The sequence below is a fragment of the Natator depressus genome, chromosome 18, assembly GCF_965152275.1.
Source record: "Natator depressus isolate rNatDep1 chromosome 18, rNatDep2.hap1, whole genome shotgun sequence".
Taxonomy (NCBI): Eukaryota; Metazoa; Chordata; order Testudines; family Cheloniidae; genus Natator; species Natator depressus.
This window is the reverse complement of record NC_134251.1, coordinates 17,434,133-17,455,202: the sequence shown is the minus strand read 5'-3', so window position 1 is coordinate 17,455,202 and position 21,070 is coordinate 17,434,133. Positions and strand designations below refer to the sequence as shown.

The following is a 21,070-nucleotide window of genomic DNA, read 5'->3' as shown; positions in this document are numbered from 1 at the left end:
ACCAGCACTGTTCACTCTTGAGTTGAAATAATGTCAAGGTAATATTTAAAGTTTTTTTTCTGTTGTTGAAACATCATGTGAGTTGGGAAAATAGAAATCATTAGAACAGCACAGGCTGGGGCCTGAAGCCATTTCCCAAGGAGTTCAAGGCCAGATTTTCAAGTGGTCAGCACCCTCTTGGGGTCAGATTTTCAAAAGAACCCAGCACAAAAAATGCATCCAACCTGGTGAGAACTTTTGAAAATCTGACCTTTAGTGTGAAAATGGGAAACAACTGGGTGCTGAGCACTTTCTGGCCTTGTTGGCCAAGTCATTGATTGTCCTAGCTCTATGCCCATGAAAGGGTAGAACAGTCAGAACAATCTTGCTTTTCCAGCGGAATTATGGCTAATGTATTCATTTCCTTTTGAATAGCTAGCAATGAAGGTTTCTTTTAGGACTCTACAGGAGCCTGAAGCCTGCACTAGCTCTCTTGGAACTTACTGTAGCACAAACTGCATAGCTCCTCTGATTCTGCCAGCTTTGGTAGCTTGAAGCTTTGAGGCAAATCCCAGGCTTTTTAAATTAAAGAATGTTTGTTTTCTTTCCTTATCAAGGACAAGTTCTGAGGATGTTAAACAATCTGGAACCTTGTGTCTGAATGATAAACACAAACATTTCCAAGCTACATGCCTCCTTTTTTACACATTTATGAACAGGAGCTTGATTAATGCTCATTAACCAGAGGAATATTTGCCTATGATATGACCTTGAGTTAGCTAAATGCATTAATCTTTTCCAGCCTAATAGACATCTTTTTCATATCCATATGGAAATCTAGGTTAATTTCAAAGTGAAGAGTAGAAACATTTGCTACTTTTATAAAGTGATCTTTTAATTTTTTTCGTTTCTTTTTATCCTTTTTTCTTTTATTGTTGCCTTTTTCTTTTGTTCTTACTGTGTTGGTTAATTCTTAGTTTTGTTTGTTGTTGATAATACAAAGAGCAAGAAACTCAGCTGGTGAAATCAGCATAGCTTCAATGGAGAGATGTCATTTTATGCCTTCTGAAGACATAGTCTAGAGACTGTTCATTCGTATTAGAGCTGAGCAAATGACTTATTTGGCTAATTTCTTTTCACAAATTGTCTGCTAATGGCTTAAAGATTTTTCTTCGATGTGCTAGTTATTTTAAATGATTAACAGAATAATTTCTGTGAATGATTCTTGGTTCCTAGTTTGCTCATTTACTATTCAATCTTTGAGATGTGTTGAATGGTTTGATCGGTCACATGGTATCTTTGTTTTATGCACGGTAGCTAAGGTTTCCAATATGATTTTACAATTTCAGAAAATAGTCTCTCCACATTTGACTTAAATTCACTGTTTCTGCCAATATTCTTACCAGTAAACTTGTTTGCTAACATAGTCTCTGAAAGATAACAAAAAGTCATGCAAACATAGAATAAACATGTTAATCTAAAAATCTGAATGAAGATTCATGAGAATTTTTTCTTTTCATTATTCACCAGCTCTGATCGCTGTTTCAGTTGATCATGCGATCTTTGGAATGTAACTTTCATAGATCTGTATGTCAGTGTAATTCAGACATATGGACCTTGATCTTTTGGAAACACTGAACATCCGGGGAAAAAATCCTGTCTGGAACATCTCAACTGGACAGTAAAATAACATCAAGATAAATCCAATTTTCGGGGTCTAAATCAGTCAGTTTGTCAATCTGGAGTCCAGTGGCAAATTCAGATATTGACTGGGTGTTGAGATCCCAGTACCTGTTCTGCCTTTCCAAAGCTTCAGCATTCCTCTTCCTACTTTAAAGGCATGGTCTGTTCCTGACTTGTAATTCAATGGGAGTTGGGTATGTTCAGCATCATGCAGAATCAGGCCCATATTTTCATACCTTCAGGAAGTCTGCTACTTACTTGAGTGTATTCCAGTCAATGTAGCCTTTGTGTTCCTTATCAAAGACCTTGAATGCTGCCCTCAGCTCTTCATCCTGGTTTTTAGCCTTTTCATGATAAATGCCCATCAAAACCAGAAAACTGTCGCAGTTGAAGGTGCCCTTATCTAAAAGAACAACAAAGCACTAGGGTACATTAACATGCTAGTCATTGAGAAGCAGTCTAGTTAGGGTCTATCCTGCCTTGTAGATTCCTTTTGTGAACCACAGAACCTGGGCAGCTCAACACACTGGTTTCAGGGTAGGAAATATAGTAAAAGATAGGACCGGGGGAGGTTCTTACTGTCTTTGTCCACCTCCTTTGCCATTGTCACCAGCTCTCTCTTGGTTGGGTTGATTCCCATCAAGCTCATAAGCTTCTCCAGTTCATCTGTTTTCACTAGCCCATTGCCCTCTTCATCAAACATCTCGAAGACGCCTTTGTACTCTGTTATCTGCTCCGGTGTCAGTGTCTCAGCCTGTGTGGAAAGGAATAAACCAAAAGGTCTGTGCCAGCTTCCAATAATTTTCTAGTTAGATGTGCTCAGTAATGTGCAGGAGGAAACACAACCAGCAGGGTCATCAGGAAAGGGGCTAAGCTAAAAGCACAGAACACAGGGTATGTGCAAGAGAGTAATCTAACTAATGTGATTCTTATGGTCTGCTATCTCATGAAGCACCAGTGACAGGAAAAATACATTATTCTATACATCATTTGAAAGCTGGGACTCTTGAAATGGTTACTAGTCCCTCAGATCAGCCAAAAATGTGGGCCAAATGTAACACGGCTGTTACATTTACCAAACAGGACAGCTTGCTTTCCAGTATACAAAGAATTTTCATGTTTCAGAGTAGCAGTCGCAGAGTAATAGTCTGTATCTGCAAAAAGAAAAGGAGTACTTGTGGCACCTGAGAGACTAACAAATTTATTTGAGCATAAGCTTTCATGAGCTACAGCTCACTTCATCAGATGCATCCAACGAAGTGAGCTGTAGCTCACGAAAGCTTATGCTCAAATAAATTTGTTAGTCTCTCAGGTGCCACAAGTACTCCTTTTTTAAAGAATTTCATGTTACTCCACTCCTGAATCATGGCCTAAGTGAGGAGTGGGAGTCTGAGTGCTAAGTGCTGTTAATGATTAGAACAGGGAGTGGGGAGTGTTAGGATGGGGTTAAAGTTAGCTGGTCTTTTGAGAATAAGAACATGTTTGATGGTCTTTTCTGCTGAGGCCAGCCTGGTAGCTGTAGGAGGTAGCTGCTGTCTACAAGTGTTCAAGTATTTGTTTTTTAAATGGTAGCCCCAGAGTCTTCAAAGGAGCCATGATGGGAGAAAGATCTGACATGGCTTTTAAAAGACTATTCTCTGACATATGTTACAGTAAGAGCTATCCAGAGACCTGCGCTAAAAATTTGAAAATGAAGATCTCCCTGCCAACCAACAGAGTGGAGACTGGAGTCTCTGCTACAGATTTGTGGCATTTGATCAGTTCATGCATCTGGCTCCACGGAGAAGAGTTGGGTCTATATTTAACTTGCTCATAGTTGACTGGGGTCGGGGGGGGGGAAGGGGAGGTAAACAGGGAACACTTACTGAGTCTGCTCCTTCTCTCTCTTTACCATCCTCCCCTCTTCCCTCCACCCCCTCCCCGCCCCCCCACACACAGTACAGAGAGTTGTTTTTTCCACCCCCAGGCCAGTGGTACGGCAGACATGTTATCCACAGAGTCTTTCTATCAGAATAGTACCTAGGGGCATATATAGATCCTCTCTAAAGGAAGGCTGGAAATTGGTCTTGCACCATATCCAGGGTGGTTCAGATGCAGGCTCCATTTGATCCAAACAGCCAGTGCTTTATTCCCTAACATAGTGAAGTACCCAAGGCCACTTCCCAAAGCCAGCACTGCATTCTCTATTACCCTGAAGTCCCTGGGATTAGTGCCCAGTCCCACATATTTCCTGACTGTATTGAATTTTTCTGATTCATGGTAGCCCACCTTCAGTCACTGCAACCAGCAAGCCATTTAAATAGTTTGTGGACCTAAAAGCAACACTATATCCTCCTCACTGACAGAGATTGTCAATTACAAGGTAATAAGCTTTCCACTTGCTATAGCAGCCCAGCCTGGGAAGTTATTTTTCTGAGTTCTGTGTAACAGAGAGGTTGAGTGAATGTTGTCTTGTTTCTCTAAAGTAGCTGGCCTCAGAGATGACACCATCCTGCCACTTACTCATAGTTAAAGACAGTATTACTATAGCTCAAAGGGTAGCAATTGGTGTGGTAGGTCACAGGTTCAAACCCTGCTGATGACCATGTTATGTAGCCATGGTCTATTGCATGACCCAGCAGATACCCTTCCTACTACATTTCAGCCATATCAGATCAACTAGTGATCTGTCTTGTTTGTATCTCTAACAGTGGTCTCAATCAGATGCTTGAGAGGAAGGTGCTAGAGTCCTCTTAGTGAACAATAAAGAACAGGCGGTCCACAGGTGAAATTTCATCCTCATTCCCCTCAGTTGGAGGTTAACTTGTGCCCTGAAGCATGAGAATTAAATATCATTTAGATATGACCATCCTGGTTTGATATGTGATGTAACTGTGGTGTTCTTGTTATCCAGATAAACGGCTAATCTTCTTTTGACTCCTCCTAAGCTCCCTGCCTCAGGGATGTCTTGTGGCAGTGAATTCCACAGGGTGATTGTGATGTGTACCCCCAAAAAAGGGATTTCCTTTATCAGGTTTAAGTGTTTTGCCTCTCAATTTTATTGAAATTCCCTTGTTCTTGTACTGAGAGAGGGTGGATAGAAACCGTCTCACCAATTCACCTTTGCTATTCATTTCTTTTTGTACCTCTATCATGCCTACTCCTTTGTTAAGCACTGTATAAGAGCTAAGTATTATTAATTATTATTCATCTCCTCTTTAAACAGTCTTAGTCTGCATAGTCTCTGTTCAGAGGGACATCCTTCCAGGCCTCCCATTTCTATCACCCATCTCTGAAAGAAGAAGCAAAAGCGTTCTCTTTCTAGAGATAGTGTGAACAGAACTGAATTAGAAAATGGCATGGTGATATTTTAAGCATCTTCTATCCCATTCTTTAAACATTGTCACATTACGTTTGCTTTTTTAACTGCCACTGAGCAGCTGTTCTCAGCTGAGCTGCCAACAGTAAACCAACCAATTTATTTGAGCATAAGCTGTAGCTCACGAAAGCTTATGCTCAAATAAATTGGTTAGTCTCTAAGGTGCCACAAGTACTCCTTTTCTTTTTGCGAATACAGACTAACACGGCTGTTACTCTGAAACCAACAGTAAACCCAGATCTTTCTCCCTGAGTAGTTAGTTAATTTAAAAAACAGCAGTGTATATATGTGGTTCAAATTATTCTTTATTACTTCATTTGTCAACATTAGAGCTTGTAGAAAAACAGAAAAAATTGTGAATTATTTTTAATTTTTTGTGTGAGAACTTTTGAATTAAAAGATAAAGAGCCTATAATATAAAGTCGTTGAAAAGAGGAATTTTTCTGTCAAAAACTTTCATTAAAAATTGGAATATTTTCAAGCAGCTCTAATCAACATTAAATTCTCTACCCCCCCCAAAAAAAACAAAACAAAAAAACGAGGAGTCCTTGTGACACCTTAGAGACTAATAAATTTATTTGAGCATAAGCTTTCGTGGGCTAGAACCCACTTCATCGGCTTATGCTCAAATAAATTTGTTAGTCTTTAAGGTGCCACAAGGACTCCTCGTTCTTTTTGCTGATACAGACTAACATAGCTGCCCCTCTGAAACCTATTAAATTCTCTGTGCCATCATGCTGCGCATTTACCTAGTTTTGAGTTCTGATGATCCTGAAGAGGTCATAGAACATGGGCAGGTAGGCATTTTGAACATTTTACCCACATGCTCATATGTTCTAGAAGACAAGACAGCATACAAGTAAGAGTTGAAGTTTAAGGGGGAACCTGAGAGGTTATAAGGAAGATTTTGGAAGACAAGGTTACAGAGAGAGGCTATGAGGAAAATTTGACAATAATCAAAGTCTCAATTTCAAAAGCAATTTCAAAAGCCCATTTTGATTATCACTACAAAATGTTTCTCCTCCCTCTTCTCCCCCCCCCCCCCCGGCTCTCCTGCTTAATAGCTCACCTTAAGTGATCACTCTCGTTACAGTGGGTATGGTAACACCCATTGTTTCATGTTCTCTATGTATAAAAATCTCCCCGCTGTATTTTCCACTGAATGCATCCGATGAAGTGAGCTGTAGCTCACGAAAGCTTATACTCAAATAAATTTGTTAGTCTCTAAGGTGCCACAAGTACTCCTTTTCTTTTTAAAACCAACTGAGGCACTCAGCCTAAATGCCACTGATTTTCCAATGGGACTTAGGCTCCTAATTGGTGAACTCACTTTTGAAAATGAGATGTAAGAGCTGAAATCACTTGAAAATTTTGCCCACGATAGCTGACCTGTTCTAACACACCTTTACATCCTAGTCTAGACAAAGCCTGAATAGGTTTTAAACATGTTAGTGTCTGTCCAGAGTGGTAAATGCTTATACTGATCATTGAATGTTTCTGTCTCTGGTCTCCCACTGCAAACATCAACCTGGTAAGAGATTTAACTTGTCAAAACTGCTGGGATGATACTTCTAACCACATTTATAGTGCTGCACAGCACATGACAGGACATAACCAACAAACAACAAATCCAGTGGGTGACACTAGAGGGCGGTGCTGCACTTTTCAGTGACTTGCATTGTTACAGCAATTATGAGAATGGGTTTCTGAACAATGAGAGCTGGAGTTTTGCCAAGGGGAAATGGCCGTGCTAAGGCCCAGTTTTGCAACCACCAAAAGTCCTCTGACTAGAGCGAGGCTGGTGCCTGTTTAAGGGGGTTGAGGGAGTAATAACAATTCCAGTCTGACTTCTGTTCCCCAGAATGCTTTCACTTTTACAACTCTTCCGGCTTTTAAGTCATCACCAGAACTTGCCTGGAAACTGATAGTCCCTAGCAGAGACAACATTTGAAGCAGAGTGACCCTGAAAAGCTACCATACCACATAAGGCCTCAGATCCAAAGCTCAGATCCCAAAGGGCTATTCAAAATCCATATCTGGATCCAGATCCAAATATTATTGCCTGCGCTCATCTGTGTTCGGGAGCTGTGTCAGCCTCACTCCTGGGCAGCTCTGCAAAGCCAGCCTAAAAGCAACTGCCACGGGTAGCAATCTGCCCTGCATTTCACCACAGCGCTTCAGTTTATAGCATTGCTCCCGTGGTCCAGAGTCCAGGGCAAGGAAGATCTCCCTGTATCCTCATTACCAAAGCACATCTTGGGGAAAGAGCTGATGACAGTGCAGGAAGTGAAAGAAGGAAATGTGGTTTCAGATAGAGTGGAGAAAAGGCACAGACTCAAGGCGTGGCTCCTGCATTCCTAGCAGGAGGGAAGTTAAAGTATTTTATTCTCTAAAGGGCCTCCCCTCCCCCTCTCTCTAATTGCTTGTTTTAGCTACTGAGGCTACGGCATCCTTTTCTATTTATGCTCTCTACTCTTCCCCTTCTCCCTGCTTCTTAAATGTGAATTCCAATTTATCTACCACTGCTGGCATTGCCAAAGTCAGTCTCTCCCTAATGTTGCTGCTGTGTTCTGGCATTTTGGTAAAGAGTGAGTGGTCCTTTATAATATGCAGGTTAATAGTCTGTAGAAGGTTTTGTAATATTTCAAGATCAGAGGGACTAGAGTGGGGCTAAAGTTCTCATGATTATTATAAATAATATGCAAAGTATCTGATTATTTTTCTGTGCATTTTTACTTATCTTTATGCCCCTCCAGATCTTCAACCCTATCCTGACCTAGCAGAGATTCTCAGGCCAACATACTGCAACAGACGTCAGTAAGAGCTTTGGGCGTGGCTAGCAAAGGCAGGATTAGGTTCTCAACCTCCCCTGAACTTCAGTTCATATGGAAAGTTGCTTTAAGCAGCTTTCAAATTTCACCATATAGCTCCTGAGAGCTTGGGTGCTGCTCATCAATTTCTCATCTTCAGATGCCAGGATACAGGCAGTTATTCACTGTTTAAATCCTCATTTAAAAGATTTTCCTCAACTCAGTAGTTTTGGAAACACTTCATCCCACCAGGGAATAAGATTGTGAATGAGGGATTCGGGAATTCCACCTAAATTTCTGTAGCAAACAAGGAGCTCTCTACCCACTGTGAAAATAATACTTTGCATTTGTCTAGCGTCTCCACTCTGAGGAGATCAATGCACTTTATACCTGTCAGTTGATTTTCATAACCCCCACTGTAGATGTTAAAATATAGCAAAGTAAAGTGACCAAGGTCAAAAAGCAAGCCAGTGGCAGAGATGGAATTAACACTCAAATCTCTTGAAGCCTAGTCCTGTGCTCTAGCCATTAGCTGATGCTGCATCTCTTAATTCCCTAAATGCCCAGCATATCCTTAATGGCAGCAAGCAGCGTGATACCTCATAATCAGCCACCTGATTCACCTTGTATGGAACAGGGAAAGTCTGGAAAAATATGGGATTTCTGAACTCATGTAGGTTATTAATGTTTATGAATTTGGGCCCCAAACAGAGTCTTTTTAGCTGCCACCTTCCATTCTCCTTGCCAGAAAGGGGATGTCAGATTTTCCATTATAAATCGCTATTTTCAGGCATTTGTAATTCAACTACTGAAGATAAACCAAAATAAAAAGATACCTCCTATTTGAAAATAATATTAATTGTGGCATTAATTGACCAAAGTTGGGAATGTGCAATGGAGACTAATGCTCTGTCTCCAACTCCTGCTCCACTTTCCTCTGATGAGGCAGAAACCCTAAAGTTGCATTGATCTCCTAGTTCTTGCCTTGTGTCCTGATGCTAACTGCATCTAGCCATCAGTCTGGATATTTGACTCTACAGTCCCTGAAATCTTTAACAGAGGAAAAGGCAGAGCAATGAGACCCAACAAAGAAACTGATAAGTTAGTGAAGCCACCCACCCAGCCATGGGTTTTTTTGAGTTTATTTTCGTGAGCTTAATTTGACACGGTTATGATTGTTCATGATTTCAGTTACTATTTTCCCCACAACGGCTGGTTCCCTGGTTATTTGTTGCAGGGGATGTTTGGAACTTATGGCTGATTTTCATTTAGGATCTGATTCTGTGCATTGCGGTCAATGAAACCAAGAGCAGATCCTTAATACAAAGGAACAATCCATTTGACATTTATGGTTTCACTTCTCCCAGCTGCATATGGATGATCCTTAGTACTTTCCTCCTGTATTTTCAGTTCAGCACAGGACGCTCCCTGCTTTCTATCAAAGTATTATGTAATATTGCTGTGTAATATTAAACAGCCACAATATTCCATCCCAGAGGTGGCTGCATTCAGCAATGAGTGAAGTGTTCTCTGTATTTGCACTGTTTTTATAGCCAGTTTTTAAAGTATTTTGAGATCTTTAGACGAGACACAGCATAAATGCCAGTAATTATTTATTAGAGCTATAGTCATCTAAACTCTGAATGTCTAAAACAGCATCCTTTCCTTTTGTGAAACATAGAGTACATGCTGAGTTGGTGTTAAATAACCTTTCAGAAAGCTCCAGGATCACCACATCTCCACTCATAAAGAATTAATCCTGCACGTTTTTCCTAGAAAATGCTTTAATTATTAAACACTTTTTTTAAAGTTTGCAAGAGAAATGAATTTAAATGGACATATTAAAAAATTCAAGAATTCTCTAATGAGGTAGTCATTCAAGCATGTCTAAATAATTTTAGATGAGGCAATTAACAAAATATGAGTCTACTGTCTGTTAGAGCTGTTCAACATTGTTTTGATATCGTTTGTCTTAGAAAGGTCTATATTGTAATAGGTTTTCACATGAAGTCCTGAACAGGTTGTTTGAAAGGTGTTTAATCAATATCACAGGTCCACAGAAGAAATACTCCAATCATTACAGTTTAGGATAGCAAGGAAAGACAGTTCACTCACCATGTTTGCAGTGTCTAGGAAGGCTGCTCAGACAGGATGTCAGTAACCTACCAGTAACAGTGTCTGGCCCCAGATGGAAAGTGATCTCTCCCTTTTAGATCGTAGAAGAAGGTTAGGCCATCAGTCCCCAGGGAAAAATAGAGTCTTGGAAACCTTTTATGGCTTCAAGAGCTTAAGACAGGGAACCCTATTTTTGGAAGAATCTTATTTCTAACTACATCTGCTTAGAACATGAGTGAGACAGTCAGCTCACAGCCAAGATCCATTTTTAAGGATGGTTTTCTCTTTACATTCTCCACCTTCCTGGGGGTGGTGGTATTCTAATAAGTGAAGATGGCAGTGTAACACATCAATAATCTATACCAGGCTGATAATCCAGCCTCTGTAACTGCAGACAAGTCACATGGGCTGAACCCTTTCCAAAGTGGCTACTGATTTGAAGTGTCCCCATTTCAGGGTGCCCAAATCAAGACATGGAGAACCTGATCAGCCAGGCCAGGGATCGGCAACCTTTGGCACGCGGCCCATCAGGGAAATCCGTTGGTGGGCCGGGATGGTTTGTTTACCTGCAGCATCCGCAGGTTCAGCTGATCGCAGCTCCCACTGGCCGCAGTTCACTGCTCCAGGCCAATGGGGGCTGTGGGAAGTGGCAGCCAGCACATCCCTCGGCCCACACTGCTTCCCACAGCCCTCATTGGCCTGGAACGGTGAACCGCAGCCAGTGGGAGCTGCGATTGGTCAAACGTGCGGACGCTGCAGGTAAACAAACCATCCTGGCCCGCCAGCGGATTTCCCTGACGGGCTGCGTGCCAAAGGTTGCCGATCCCTGAACTAGGCCCTATTGAATTGAACTGCAGGTGCAGGTGGCGGGTGCTCAGTACTTCTGAAAATCAGACCCTGGTGTCCCCACCTGGGCACCCAAAATCAGTGGCCACTTTTGAAAACTTTGGCCTGAACAACTTTGGTCTCAGTTTTCCCACCTAAAAAAATAGGAAGAATTTATTTACCTACTTTATAGTGATGAAAGCACAATTCATATGAAGCTTACCTAATGTTTGTAAAGTGCTTAGAGATCATCAGCTGAAAGGTGCTGAGTTTATTTTAGTGAGTGCAAAGTTTTATTTATTGTCCTGATGAGGAAGAGAGATCCAATTCTCACTGAATGTGGGGATCATACAACTGTACAGCACAGTGCTTAAGCGTGGCAGTGGCCATTCCATGTTATAACATGTGCTGATCTTGATTATGTGGACAAGACCAAAATATGTTACCACCATGTTAAGGAACATGTTAAGGAACTGGTGAAGACCGGAAATTACAGGACCTGAAGAGTTATCTAGGCTTCAAAGAGACCCATTACTGAGAATGGCAGTCAGCAAGAGAAACAGCAAATGTAAGTACTTAGAAGCCACTGCAGTCTTGTCTACACTAGGGGTCTCACTAAGCCAATATTTTTTCCTAAAAGTCTCTAGTGTAAACGCAGCCTTAGAAACCCTCCAATGCAAAGCTGTAGAGAAATGCAACAGAGTATCAATATTTACAGCTTTCTTAGAATTGATTGGAGACAAAGCTTTGGATTTTTTTAATTATTATTATTATTTGGGGCGGGGGCTAGTTGGTTAGGTGACATCCCCTGCCATATTTACAGATTTTTGGTAGCTTCAATCTGAACCCTAAGCCCTTTGGCAGCATCCCTTTAACCTGAGTACATGCATTGCACTGTGTGTGTGTGTAGCACGTTTTCCTTTTGAACCTTTGCCCACATGCTATAGATTCCTACTCATATGTTAAATAATTCCCAGAAAAAATTGTGCACTGCCCAGAGGCTCTTCCTTCATGAGGAGGGGATTAGAAACTTCAGTTCCATTTGATGAATTAAGATTAGATGGATTAAAAAGCTAGTGCCTTTGGGTGTGGAGGGAAGGAAAAGTCACACCACTGAAGAAAAAAATAGACAAGAGAAAAGATTGACTTTCCCTTTTCTCTTTGGGGACAGGAGGAATGAGCCAATGGGAAGATCTAAAGACACAATGCAAGGAGTCTGGGCGATTAAATACAATGCCGCATTGTCAGTATCTACTTGCACATTATGGGCTCTATAGCCAATGAATATCCAAATGGATTTAAAGACAGAAAGATGCATAGCAAGTGCATCAACTGAAATAACAAACCTCTTGGGATGATGGTCCCTTTGTGCTATGAATTCAAACGGGAGAAAAGGAAGCGAAATAAATGGCAGGGCCTGAGGACATGAGGTTGGGAAAGCAGTAGCATTAAAGGGACCATTAAACATAATGTTTTCATAATCTTATGACCAGAAATAAAAATAGTTCAACCAACAGGACATTGCTTTATGGCTCTTGGACCTTGCTCTTCTCCAATACAAGGAAAGGACTTTATTGTTTCAATGAAAGAAAGCCAGGGATGCTTTCAGACTTAGCTGATTTTTCTTTTTTAAATGGCCATGAATCTGGTTTAATTGTATTTGGCCAGAGCAATCTGAACCCTGAGAAATGAGGAGGAGCAAGCTAGCTGGCTGGCTCTATGCTTAGGATGGATTGTGTTCTGACTGGACTTCTGTTCAGACACTTTTATCATTTGCAGCTCCTGTGCATGCACAAGAGATGTGTCTCTAGACCAACTATTTTACAAAATGAACATTACCAGCCCACCTGTTGGGAGTTTCAGCAGAAAAGCCAAGGATAAAACGTGCTATACAAAACTCACCTTTCACCTCTAAGGGTCCATCTATGCTACGAAAATCAGCCATTGCTGACAGGGGTTAACCCCTCCTGTTGCCTCTCAACTAGTGTTAAAAACTATTTAAGTGCTAGTGTAGACAGGACAAAACTATTTGTTCACCATTACAGGAAGCGAGACTAGCCTTGTCTAAGCTAGGGAAGTCTGTGAACCTTTCCCACTGTTACTAGCACTAGTTCTGCGCTGTTGGCGCTGGCAGTATTGGAACCCCTAGTGCAGACAGGTTGCTGGCGGTTGCTAGACTCTTAACCACCATGTTGTTTTAACTGCTTGAGCTAGGTCTTACAGATATAGTGTTTTAAGTGCCAGCAGCCCCTCTGCACTAGGGCTATGCGGGAGCTGTATTGGTGTTAGCAATGGTGGGGCATTTTTGGCAAGACCATGGAGACCACATTCCACCTGGTCTCTATCATGCTTTCTGGAAGGGTGCTGGAACTGGTTAACTCCCTGCAGCACTGGTGTGGGAACTGGTTTTACTTCCTAATGCAGCCCACCCTAAAAGGGTGCCCTTCAAGTCAAGCGAGGTGTCTGCTGCTGCCTATCTTGTGCTGCTATGTGTTTAAGATGTCTCAGTCAGGATCAGGGCATGTGGAGTTAATGCTGTGCAAACACCCATGAAGACGCAGTCTGAGCTCTGCAGAGTTTACACTCTGACAGAACACAATCTGTGTGTGGAAGGAGGCGGGAGGGAGGAAGAGGAGATGTAGTGTGGGCCAGTGGGTAGGGCACTCCACTGGGACTCACACCCTCTGGCTTGTATTCCTGGCTCTGCCACTGACCTGCTGGCTGACCTTGGACAAGTCGCTTCCTCTCTCTCTGTGCCTTGGTTTCTCCTCCCATCCTGTCTCATCTGTTTCACGAGTCTGAGGCAGTGGAATCCCTTACTCTGTGTTTGTATAGCACCTACCATAATGGGGCTCTGGTCTCAGTTGAGGCTTCTAGGTGCTAATGTAATGCAAACAATTAATTTTTAAAAAGTGACAGACATGGTCCCACAGATTAGCTTTATCCACAGCTTGGCTAAAGGGTGTTAAACTTCTGAGCTTGCAGTCCAGCCATTTTCCTAATCACTAAAATTTTCTACAAATCATTAGTGTGCATGCACACCCCTCTCCCCACATGTGGTGTCTCAGATGGAGGTAAAACCCCACCCAGCTCCAATGAAGGGCGCTCTTCAGAGCTCTCAGAACCTTCACTTTTTTCCTCTTCAGCATACAATTTTCCTCTTACCTGTCCAATCTGATTGGCTTTGCCAGTTGTTTACAGCTGTGATCTGCCAGCCTTGTGCTGGAGCCAGGGATGAGAAGAGATGCTGCTGGAGCAAGTCTGCGCCTGCGTCACTGTCAGCAGCTTGCAGCACAATAACACATGTGCTCACTCAGGAAGGAAATGCAGGCAGGGAAGTAAATTGTCTCAATAATTCATGAGCTTTATAGCCCAGTGCAAATTATACCCAGGGTCTGTCATAAAATTCAAGTTCATGTCCCATTATAGTAAAGCTCCTTAATAATATCAAAGTGGTTTATTCATAATGGTATTTATGATCACTGCAATATAATCTTTGGAAAACATTAAGTGATAAACCTGCAACATCCAAAGTGAAGCATCAGTAGACACTGAACGCAGTCGGAGGCAGTGACAAGACATCCCCTGCCCTGCCTTTGCCTCCTGCACTGCCTTCAAATACCATTTATTCACTATGCAAAATACATTCTCCTTATCAATAATATATGCATTACTATCTAGGAGGGGCTGGCTTTGTGGATTAAGCAGCAGGTTTGAAATACTTAGACTGCCTGGAACTCACATTCTAATGTCAGCAGGTCTGATCTTCTGAAGCAGGGACCGTCTCTTTGTGTGTTCATTCAGTGCCTAGAACAGTGGGACCCATGTCTGAGATGCTTCCACAATACATATAATAATAGGGCTCAGCCCTTTATCTTCCCAAGGTAGGGGATTTAGTTTCATATGGTTTATCCTGTGGGTCATTTTCAGAACAGATGTTTAAAGCCAAAGTCCTGGTATTTAAAAATCCCCTAATATTTTTCATAAAAGCAGGTTTTGCCCTGATTGTGTTGATTGGAGCAATATTTCCTCTCCCGCACATCTTCCACAACCTGTTGTGCGATTGGCTTGCACTGGTTGTCTGCCTAGCTTCCAGCCCAGAGGTGGCTGCATTTAACAGTGGATGAAATCAGAGTATATTTACATAGTTCAGAAAGAGCTTTGGGAAGAAAGGTTACCCTAATACTGGGCCAGATCCTCAGTCAGCATAGTACCACTGAAGTCAACATAAATCATCATAATTACACCAGCTGAGGATCTGGCCTAAGCTCATATTTTAAGCAAATGTATAATTATAGCAAATATTTAGTTTTTCCCAAGTTATCTGCGATCAGATGACAATTTTCTCTATTTTCTTGGCGACTGAAAATTTATTACGAGAATAATTTTGAAATGTTATATGGCCTTAGCTTGTGCACAAGCATCTGAAATTCTAGGTGAGTTGGCTAGTTTTTAGTGAACGGGCTGGTCATGTGGTGGTGTTTCTGAGCCTTTGTTGGCTGAATATGCCTCTTAGGATCACACTTCCAGTGTGAATCCTTTGCATTTGCAAATTCACAGTTCACTTTCTATCAAAATTCTCTAATAGGTGTGTACCACTGGCTGTTTCTGCAAACAGTCCTGCCTATAATCCTGTTCTTTAAAAGACTCCTAGGAAGTCAATGAGCAAGGGGCCCTGACGCAGGTCAAGCAAATTCAATGATTTATTTGAATGGGTATTTGTGGCAGTTGGGGTGCACTTGGCTCGATAACAAAATTTTGGATTTCTCCTTTGTGTGAGATGGGAGGGAAAAATGCATCTTTTTTAGAAGGAAAAATGTTGTTTTTTTCTGATTATCGTTGTCGGCTTTTCCTGCAGCTGTATAACCACAGCCTGGGGTAACCTCCCCTCCCACTCTGCTAAAGCTGTACAAATCAGGCTGTCATCATAAATGAGAGAGACTGGGGCAGATCGCTTCATCATGGGGGCGTGAATAGCAGCTCCGACGAGCCAGAAATGAGTGTATTGTAATTGCCAGAACTGATTATATAGTAATTGGACAAATGTGCCATAACTGCTCTGCTTTACGAGCACACAGATTAAGGAACCTGTTACGCACTGACATCAGAGAAATTGCAGGGCACTGACATGAACAAAACCTACTTAGAGGTTTGTAAGACCTATGTGTTCAGCAATGGCAGAATGCAGGGCTAACCTGAAGTTGAGAAAGAGCACAGGACTGGGAGCAAGGAACTCCTGACAGCTATGACACTGCTGCTTCCAGCTGAAAGCAAGTTACTCGTCCTTTCTGCCTCCGCTTCCCCACGTATAAAATGGGACAATAATATTTACCTACCTACCTGACACAGTGCTGTGAAGAGCTTCTAGGAAGCATAACAAACTCATCAGACCCTCAGAACAAAGCCCACTTACCGCATATGCCTCTTAGAAATGTGTGTATAGATTGTGAGCTTTTTAGGGCAAAGGCTCTCTTTTTGTTTTGTGTCTGTACAGCCCCTATCACAATAGGATCCTGGCCCTTGACTGGGGCTCCTAGGCAGTTGTGTAATACAAATAACGAATAATAATAGCTGTTGGTTTTCTCTTCCCTTCATGGGGAAACTGAGGCACAAAAATGCTAAAGCCCATGTCTTCAAAAGTAGCCTCTAATACTGGGTGCCAATTGATTTCTGTTGGAATTGGCAGGTGCTCAGCACCTCTGAAAATCAGGCTTCTATACACTGTGATATCCCCAAATTAGAGAGTGCTTTTGAAAGTTTGGCCCAAGGTTTATACAGCAAGTTGGTAGTAAAAGCAAGAATTGAATCCAGGAGTCCTAACTCTCATTTTTCTGCTCTAGCCGCTACATAACACTTCCTCATTGGCCCTACTGCTGTAGTGTAGAGTATAAATTGGATGAAAGAAAAGGGTTGATAACATGTCCAAACTTCCAGGAACCTCTACTGCTTGAATCTGCCCCTACAAGTGGCACAGTACTTGGAAAGCTGTTTCATGAAGCGCAGGAGACAGAGACATGGAAAAGCTGATCCATTTTGTTTCTCAGATGCCTCCCAAACTTTGTTATACAGTGTTAAGATTGCCCAGTGGGAGCTCCTGTTCTTCTAGCATGGGGAGATTGGCTAAATTTAAGCCCCTGCAAACCAGCAAATACAAAGTTAAGGTATATGCCACGCCAGCAATGCCACCTTAACTCTGACCCTAGGAGCTGGCAATAGTTCCTGGGAATAGATCAGTAAAGGGGGTGCCACAATAAGGAGACATGGGGAAGGGCTACAGGAATATACCATTACTTCTGTTGTGCTCCACAGATTGGAACCGCAGCACTTATCTGCACACACTCAACTGCCTTCACTGTTAGAGGTAGATGTACTGAATGGTGGAGGGGATAACTGGAGCTGCTTGGCAGAGCTGTGACTGACAAGAGGTGAATGTGTGCATTGAAGGATCATGTATGCCTCAGTTCTGTAGGTTGTGTCCACAGAGGTGCACAAGGGTATCTTCTTGCCAGGGGACTGACAACAGGCTGGTGATCGCCAAGGCTTACTAAGGCAGTGTCTCAGGAGGAATCCTCAGGGCCTGGGTGAATGGGAGGCAACATTTAGCAAGTCTGGGGTGTCTTACGGGGAGCGGGCTCAGTGTTTGAGGGTCTGCAGAGTTGAATCAGGCATTGCCACTAGGCCTTCCCCTTCTGTCCACACACTAAACCCTCCCATCGAAGTCTGGTGCTGCTTTCCACCCAAGCTATAAGCTAAAGCCCAAGTGTTGCTTTTGCTTAGGCTAGTAACCCATCTGCTTTGCAGTGAGGATGGGGACTAACTCACCAGAATGCTGATAGTCATCCAATGCCTTCCCACAGTTCTCTTCATGCAGAAGGACAGACAGTTGCTCCCACAATTCATTGGGAAAAATTCATAGAGAAGCTCAATTTACTGCAGCACAAGGAATCCTAGGATGTGCGCCGAGATGTCCTAGTGCCACATGGGAGTTCAGCACCAGTGAGAACACAGTAAGTCAGGCAGGGCTTTTCACTGTAGCTGCTCACACCCAGGCTAGGCTAATCCAGATGCCAATTACCTGAGTTAAGTTTGCAGAGAGGACATATCCTGAGTGTAAGCACTCACAGCACGCCATTCTCTGAACAGTGCCAGGGTGGGGCTCACACTCAGTGCACGGTCACAGCTCGGGTTCAATGAACACACCTTTAGCTGCTTAGGAACTGTGACAACAGCCTACCTGCAAACCCTCTTGCTTCAACAGAGCATTTAGTTTTGTTGCACATGTGCACTGCAGTCTCTTTGGCTTGGCAGTTTACCCACCCTGACCTATAGCTCCAAATGCTGAGGTTAGTAACTTCCAGGAGTTCTTCCCCAAAGGGGCAATTGGCACTGTGCACTAGCTGAGCTAGCTGCTAAGTGACTGAGATTACTTCAAGGGTGATTAGAGTTATGACTTGAGTACCAGGTGTGCATAAAAAAAGTTTAGAACTAGTTGATTTTGTTAAGTTCTGTTTTAAGGGGGCTGTATTTCATGTACCCCTTGTTCAAGTGATCCCAAATTTGGATCACTGAAACTACCGATCACTCCCAAAAGGCACAGCAAATTTCAAGTCAATCTGAGTCAGCAAGTAGACTTTAGAGCACAGAGAATTGTCCACCTTTAAACAGAAAGAGACACTCAACCCTACCTACAGCAGAGCGATAATGACTCAAATGACTCATTCTTACCCACTCTGTACCTGCTTAATTCAGGTTTATTAACCAGTTAGCCACCATTCATGAACAATAGATAGGTATGGAAAAACACATGCAGAGAAGGATACAGAGGATAAAGGGTATGAGACAAACTTTTCCTTTAAAGAAAAAAGAATAAAAATAAAAATCATAGCAATTCAGAATCCTAAATCTCTCACTGATGCCACTTGTGTTTGTAGGGCCTAGAGTCACTGGGAGTAGGATCAGCTCCATATTGCCTATGGATACAGTCCTTTGGGTTTTAGTCAAATTCTAGCTCAGATAATTATGTTCTTTCTACCTACACTCTCAATGCAGGTTCAATCCTGAATAATGCACAGGACTGGAGGCAAGACTTCTTGGTTCTAGTCTCACCTTTGATGCTTAGCTCAATGCATGAGTTTCAGTTCCATGCCTCCTTTTCCCCAGTTGGGGATGATACTGGCCTTCTCCCCCAAGGAAGAGCTCTGGGGCTTAATACATTGGTATTTGTAAAGTGCTTTGAAATTCCCAAGTGCAAGGTATTGTGTATGATCAGAGATAGGCCACAGAAAAGAGCTTCTTGTTTGGTCACTTTGCAAATATGAAGGGGCTTTTGAAAAGGAACAGATGGCTGGTATAACAAGTCAAGGGCCAGGTCTTATACAACATCCACCCCTTTTAACATGCGCCCTCCACTCTCAGGAAATACCCATCTGCAAATCCAACCAAAGGACAAGGAATCTTATTTTATAGTGTAAGCAAAGCTGTCTGCTCAGTATTCAGGATTATGACACTGCTAGTCTGCTAAACCCAAGATAGCTTTAGCTGCTGTAAATCTTCTTATGAAAATATTCTCTTGGTCATCAGCCTCTGCCAAGAGGAACAAGTGACAGGCCCCACATTCAGCACCTGTTCCTTCCAGAATCTGCCAGCGCTCCTCAAATGGCCAATGAAATGACAGGTGGATGCTAGTCCCCAGAGAAGAAGCTTCTGAGGCTAATGCCAAATAAAGGGAGTGGTTCAAGAGCAAGTTTATTTAAGTATATTGTCAGGGGGATTGGCGCTATTTGATATGAAAAGCCACTAATAAGTTTACTCCTGCTGTTCAGACTGAAATCTGCTGATGCTGCTCCTTGGAAGAGTGTTACAGCTAATGAGGTTCAGCCTTGCACACAGATGGGCTTCAGAGCAGGAGCATGTGTTAATCTGTGTGGGGTTTATTCATTTTTTCCCTTTAATGGAATAGTTATTCAGTGATAATGCAGTTGCCTGAAATGTTACACACAAAGCTAGCCCCAACTGATTGGGTAGGTGGCCACAATGCAGACAAACTGGGGATCCATACAGAGCAAATGGCAAGTGCTTTGGAAGGAGAGATTCCACTGAATCAAGCAAAGAAGTGATCAATGTCTGAGGGAGGTTTTATTTAGAATGTAAGACAGAAAAGTAAATGTGCAGCTGAAGGAATGATCCAAACATGAGCCAGCCTCCTGGGAAGATGTGCAGTATCTGCTTTACATGAAGGCTTGGAGTTGGGGGTGGATGATTAAACATTCAATTTAATGTTGAAATTATATTAAATGTCACTGTGCTTCTGGGACTGGCTGGCTCAGGGAATTTTGGTAATGGGATATGGAGTCTTTCACTTCTGCCACTGGTTTGAATCCAGGACTGTTTGGAAGACTGTGAAATTACTCAGGTGTCTTGGTCCAAGGGGCCTTTTACACCGGTGTAAGCTCCTGATCCAAAGTCGATGGAAAGACTCCCATTGATTTTAGTGGGCTTTGGATCAGACCTTAAATCAGGAGTAACTCCAAACACTTGCATAATACTATACTGAGGGGAGAATCAGGCATGTGCTTTTTAACAAAATGGGAAAGCAGAAGCTTTTTACTGCTCCAAAAGGCTATAATTATGAGAAAGTGGCAATCTGATCTTCAGTTCCATCCCCCATTGCCTCAGAACAGAAAAGAGGAGCGGTTTGAATCCATGTTCAGAAAGAATGAAACTCCAAGACTTGCCTCTAAGCCTCCTGTGACATCCCAAAGCAGGGGTGCTGGAACAATTTGTATAGTGGGGATGCTGAGAGCCATTGAACCAAACCGTAAACCCTGTATATGATGGAAACCACTTCAAGCCAGGAAGTGCAACAGCACCCCTAGTTCCAGCACCTATGTCCCAAAGTTGCTCAGCACCACCCAGTGAAGTTAGTGTGAACTCCAGCTGCATCTCTCCCATCCACCCCACAAAAAAAGCACAGTTGGATGATACCATGGATCTACGTAGGGTATAATATGAGCTGTCACGATGCTGCCAGCTAGACTCCACTGAGCAACGTTACAGCAGTTGGTGCAGGCAACTTACTCCTGTTTAATCAGAGTAAAATGGACCTAAGCCTGCAGGTGAGGAGCACCTCCCGAGAAGTGCTCTCAGCTACCAGTGACTCTAATAGCAGTAGGGGCTGCTCAGCAGCTTGCAAGTTACGGCCAAGCTCTGGTCCCACTTAAGTCTCTGCTGAGCACATGTCCTCTGAAAATCAGGATCCCTTATGGCATCTTCCCATGGACTTCAATGGGACCAGGATTTA

General features: G+C 42.6%; 1 protein-coding gene across 6 annotated transcripts in view; it reads right to left on the bottom strand.

Annotated features, from left to right (window-relative positions):
* CALML6 (calmodulin like 6) overlaps positions 1-21,070 on the bottom strand; it is a 69,026-nt gene that overhangs the window by 10,445 nt on the left and 37,511 nt on the right. For 3 of the 6 annotated variants that reach the window (XM_074975504.1, XM_074975506.1, XM_074975505.1), the window contains exons 3-4: positions 2,242-2,416; positions 1,921-2,065 (exon numbers count right to left, since the gene is read on the bottom strand). In XM_074975504.1, the coding sequence (XP_074831605.1) occupies positions 1,921-2,065; positions 2,242-2,365 (269 nt within the window). In that variant the 5' untranslated portion in view covers positions 2,366-2,416. Of the gene's footprint in view, positions 1-1,920; positions 2,066-2,241; positions 2,417-9,945; positions 10,184-13,935; positions 14,048-21,070 lie in introns of those variants that run through there. The other 3 variants (XM_074975507.1, XM_074975502.1, XM_074975503.1) reach the window with 3 other exon arrangements.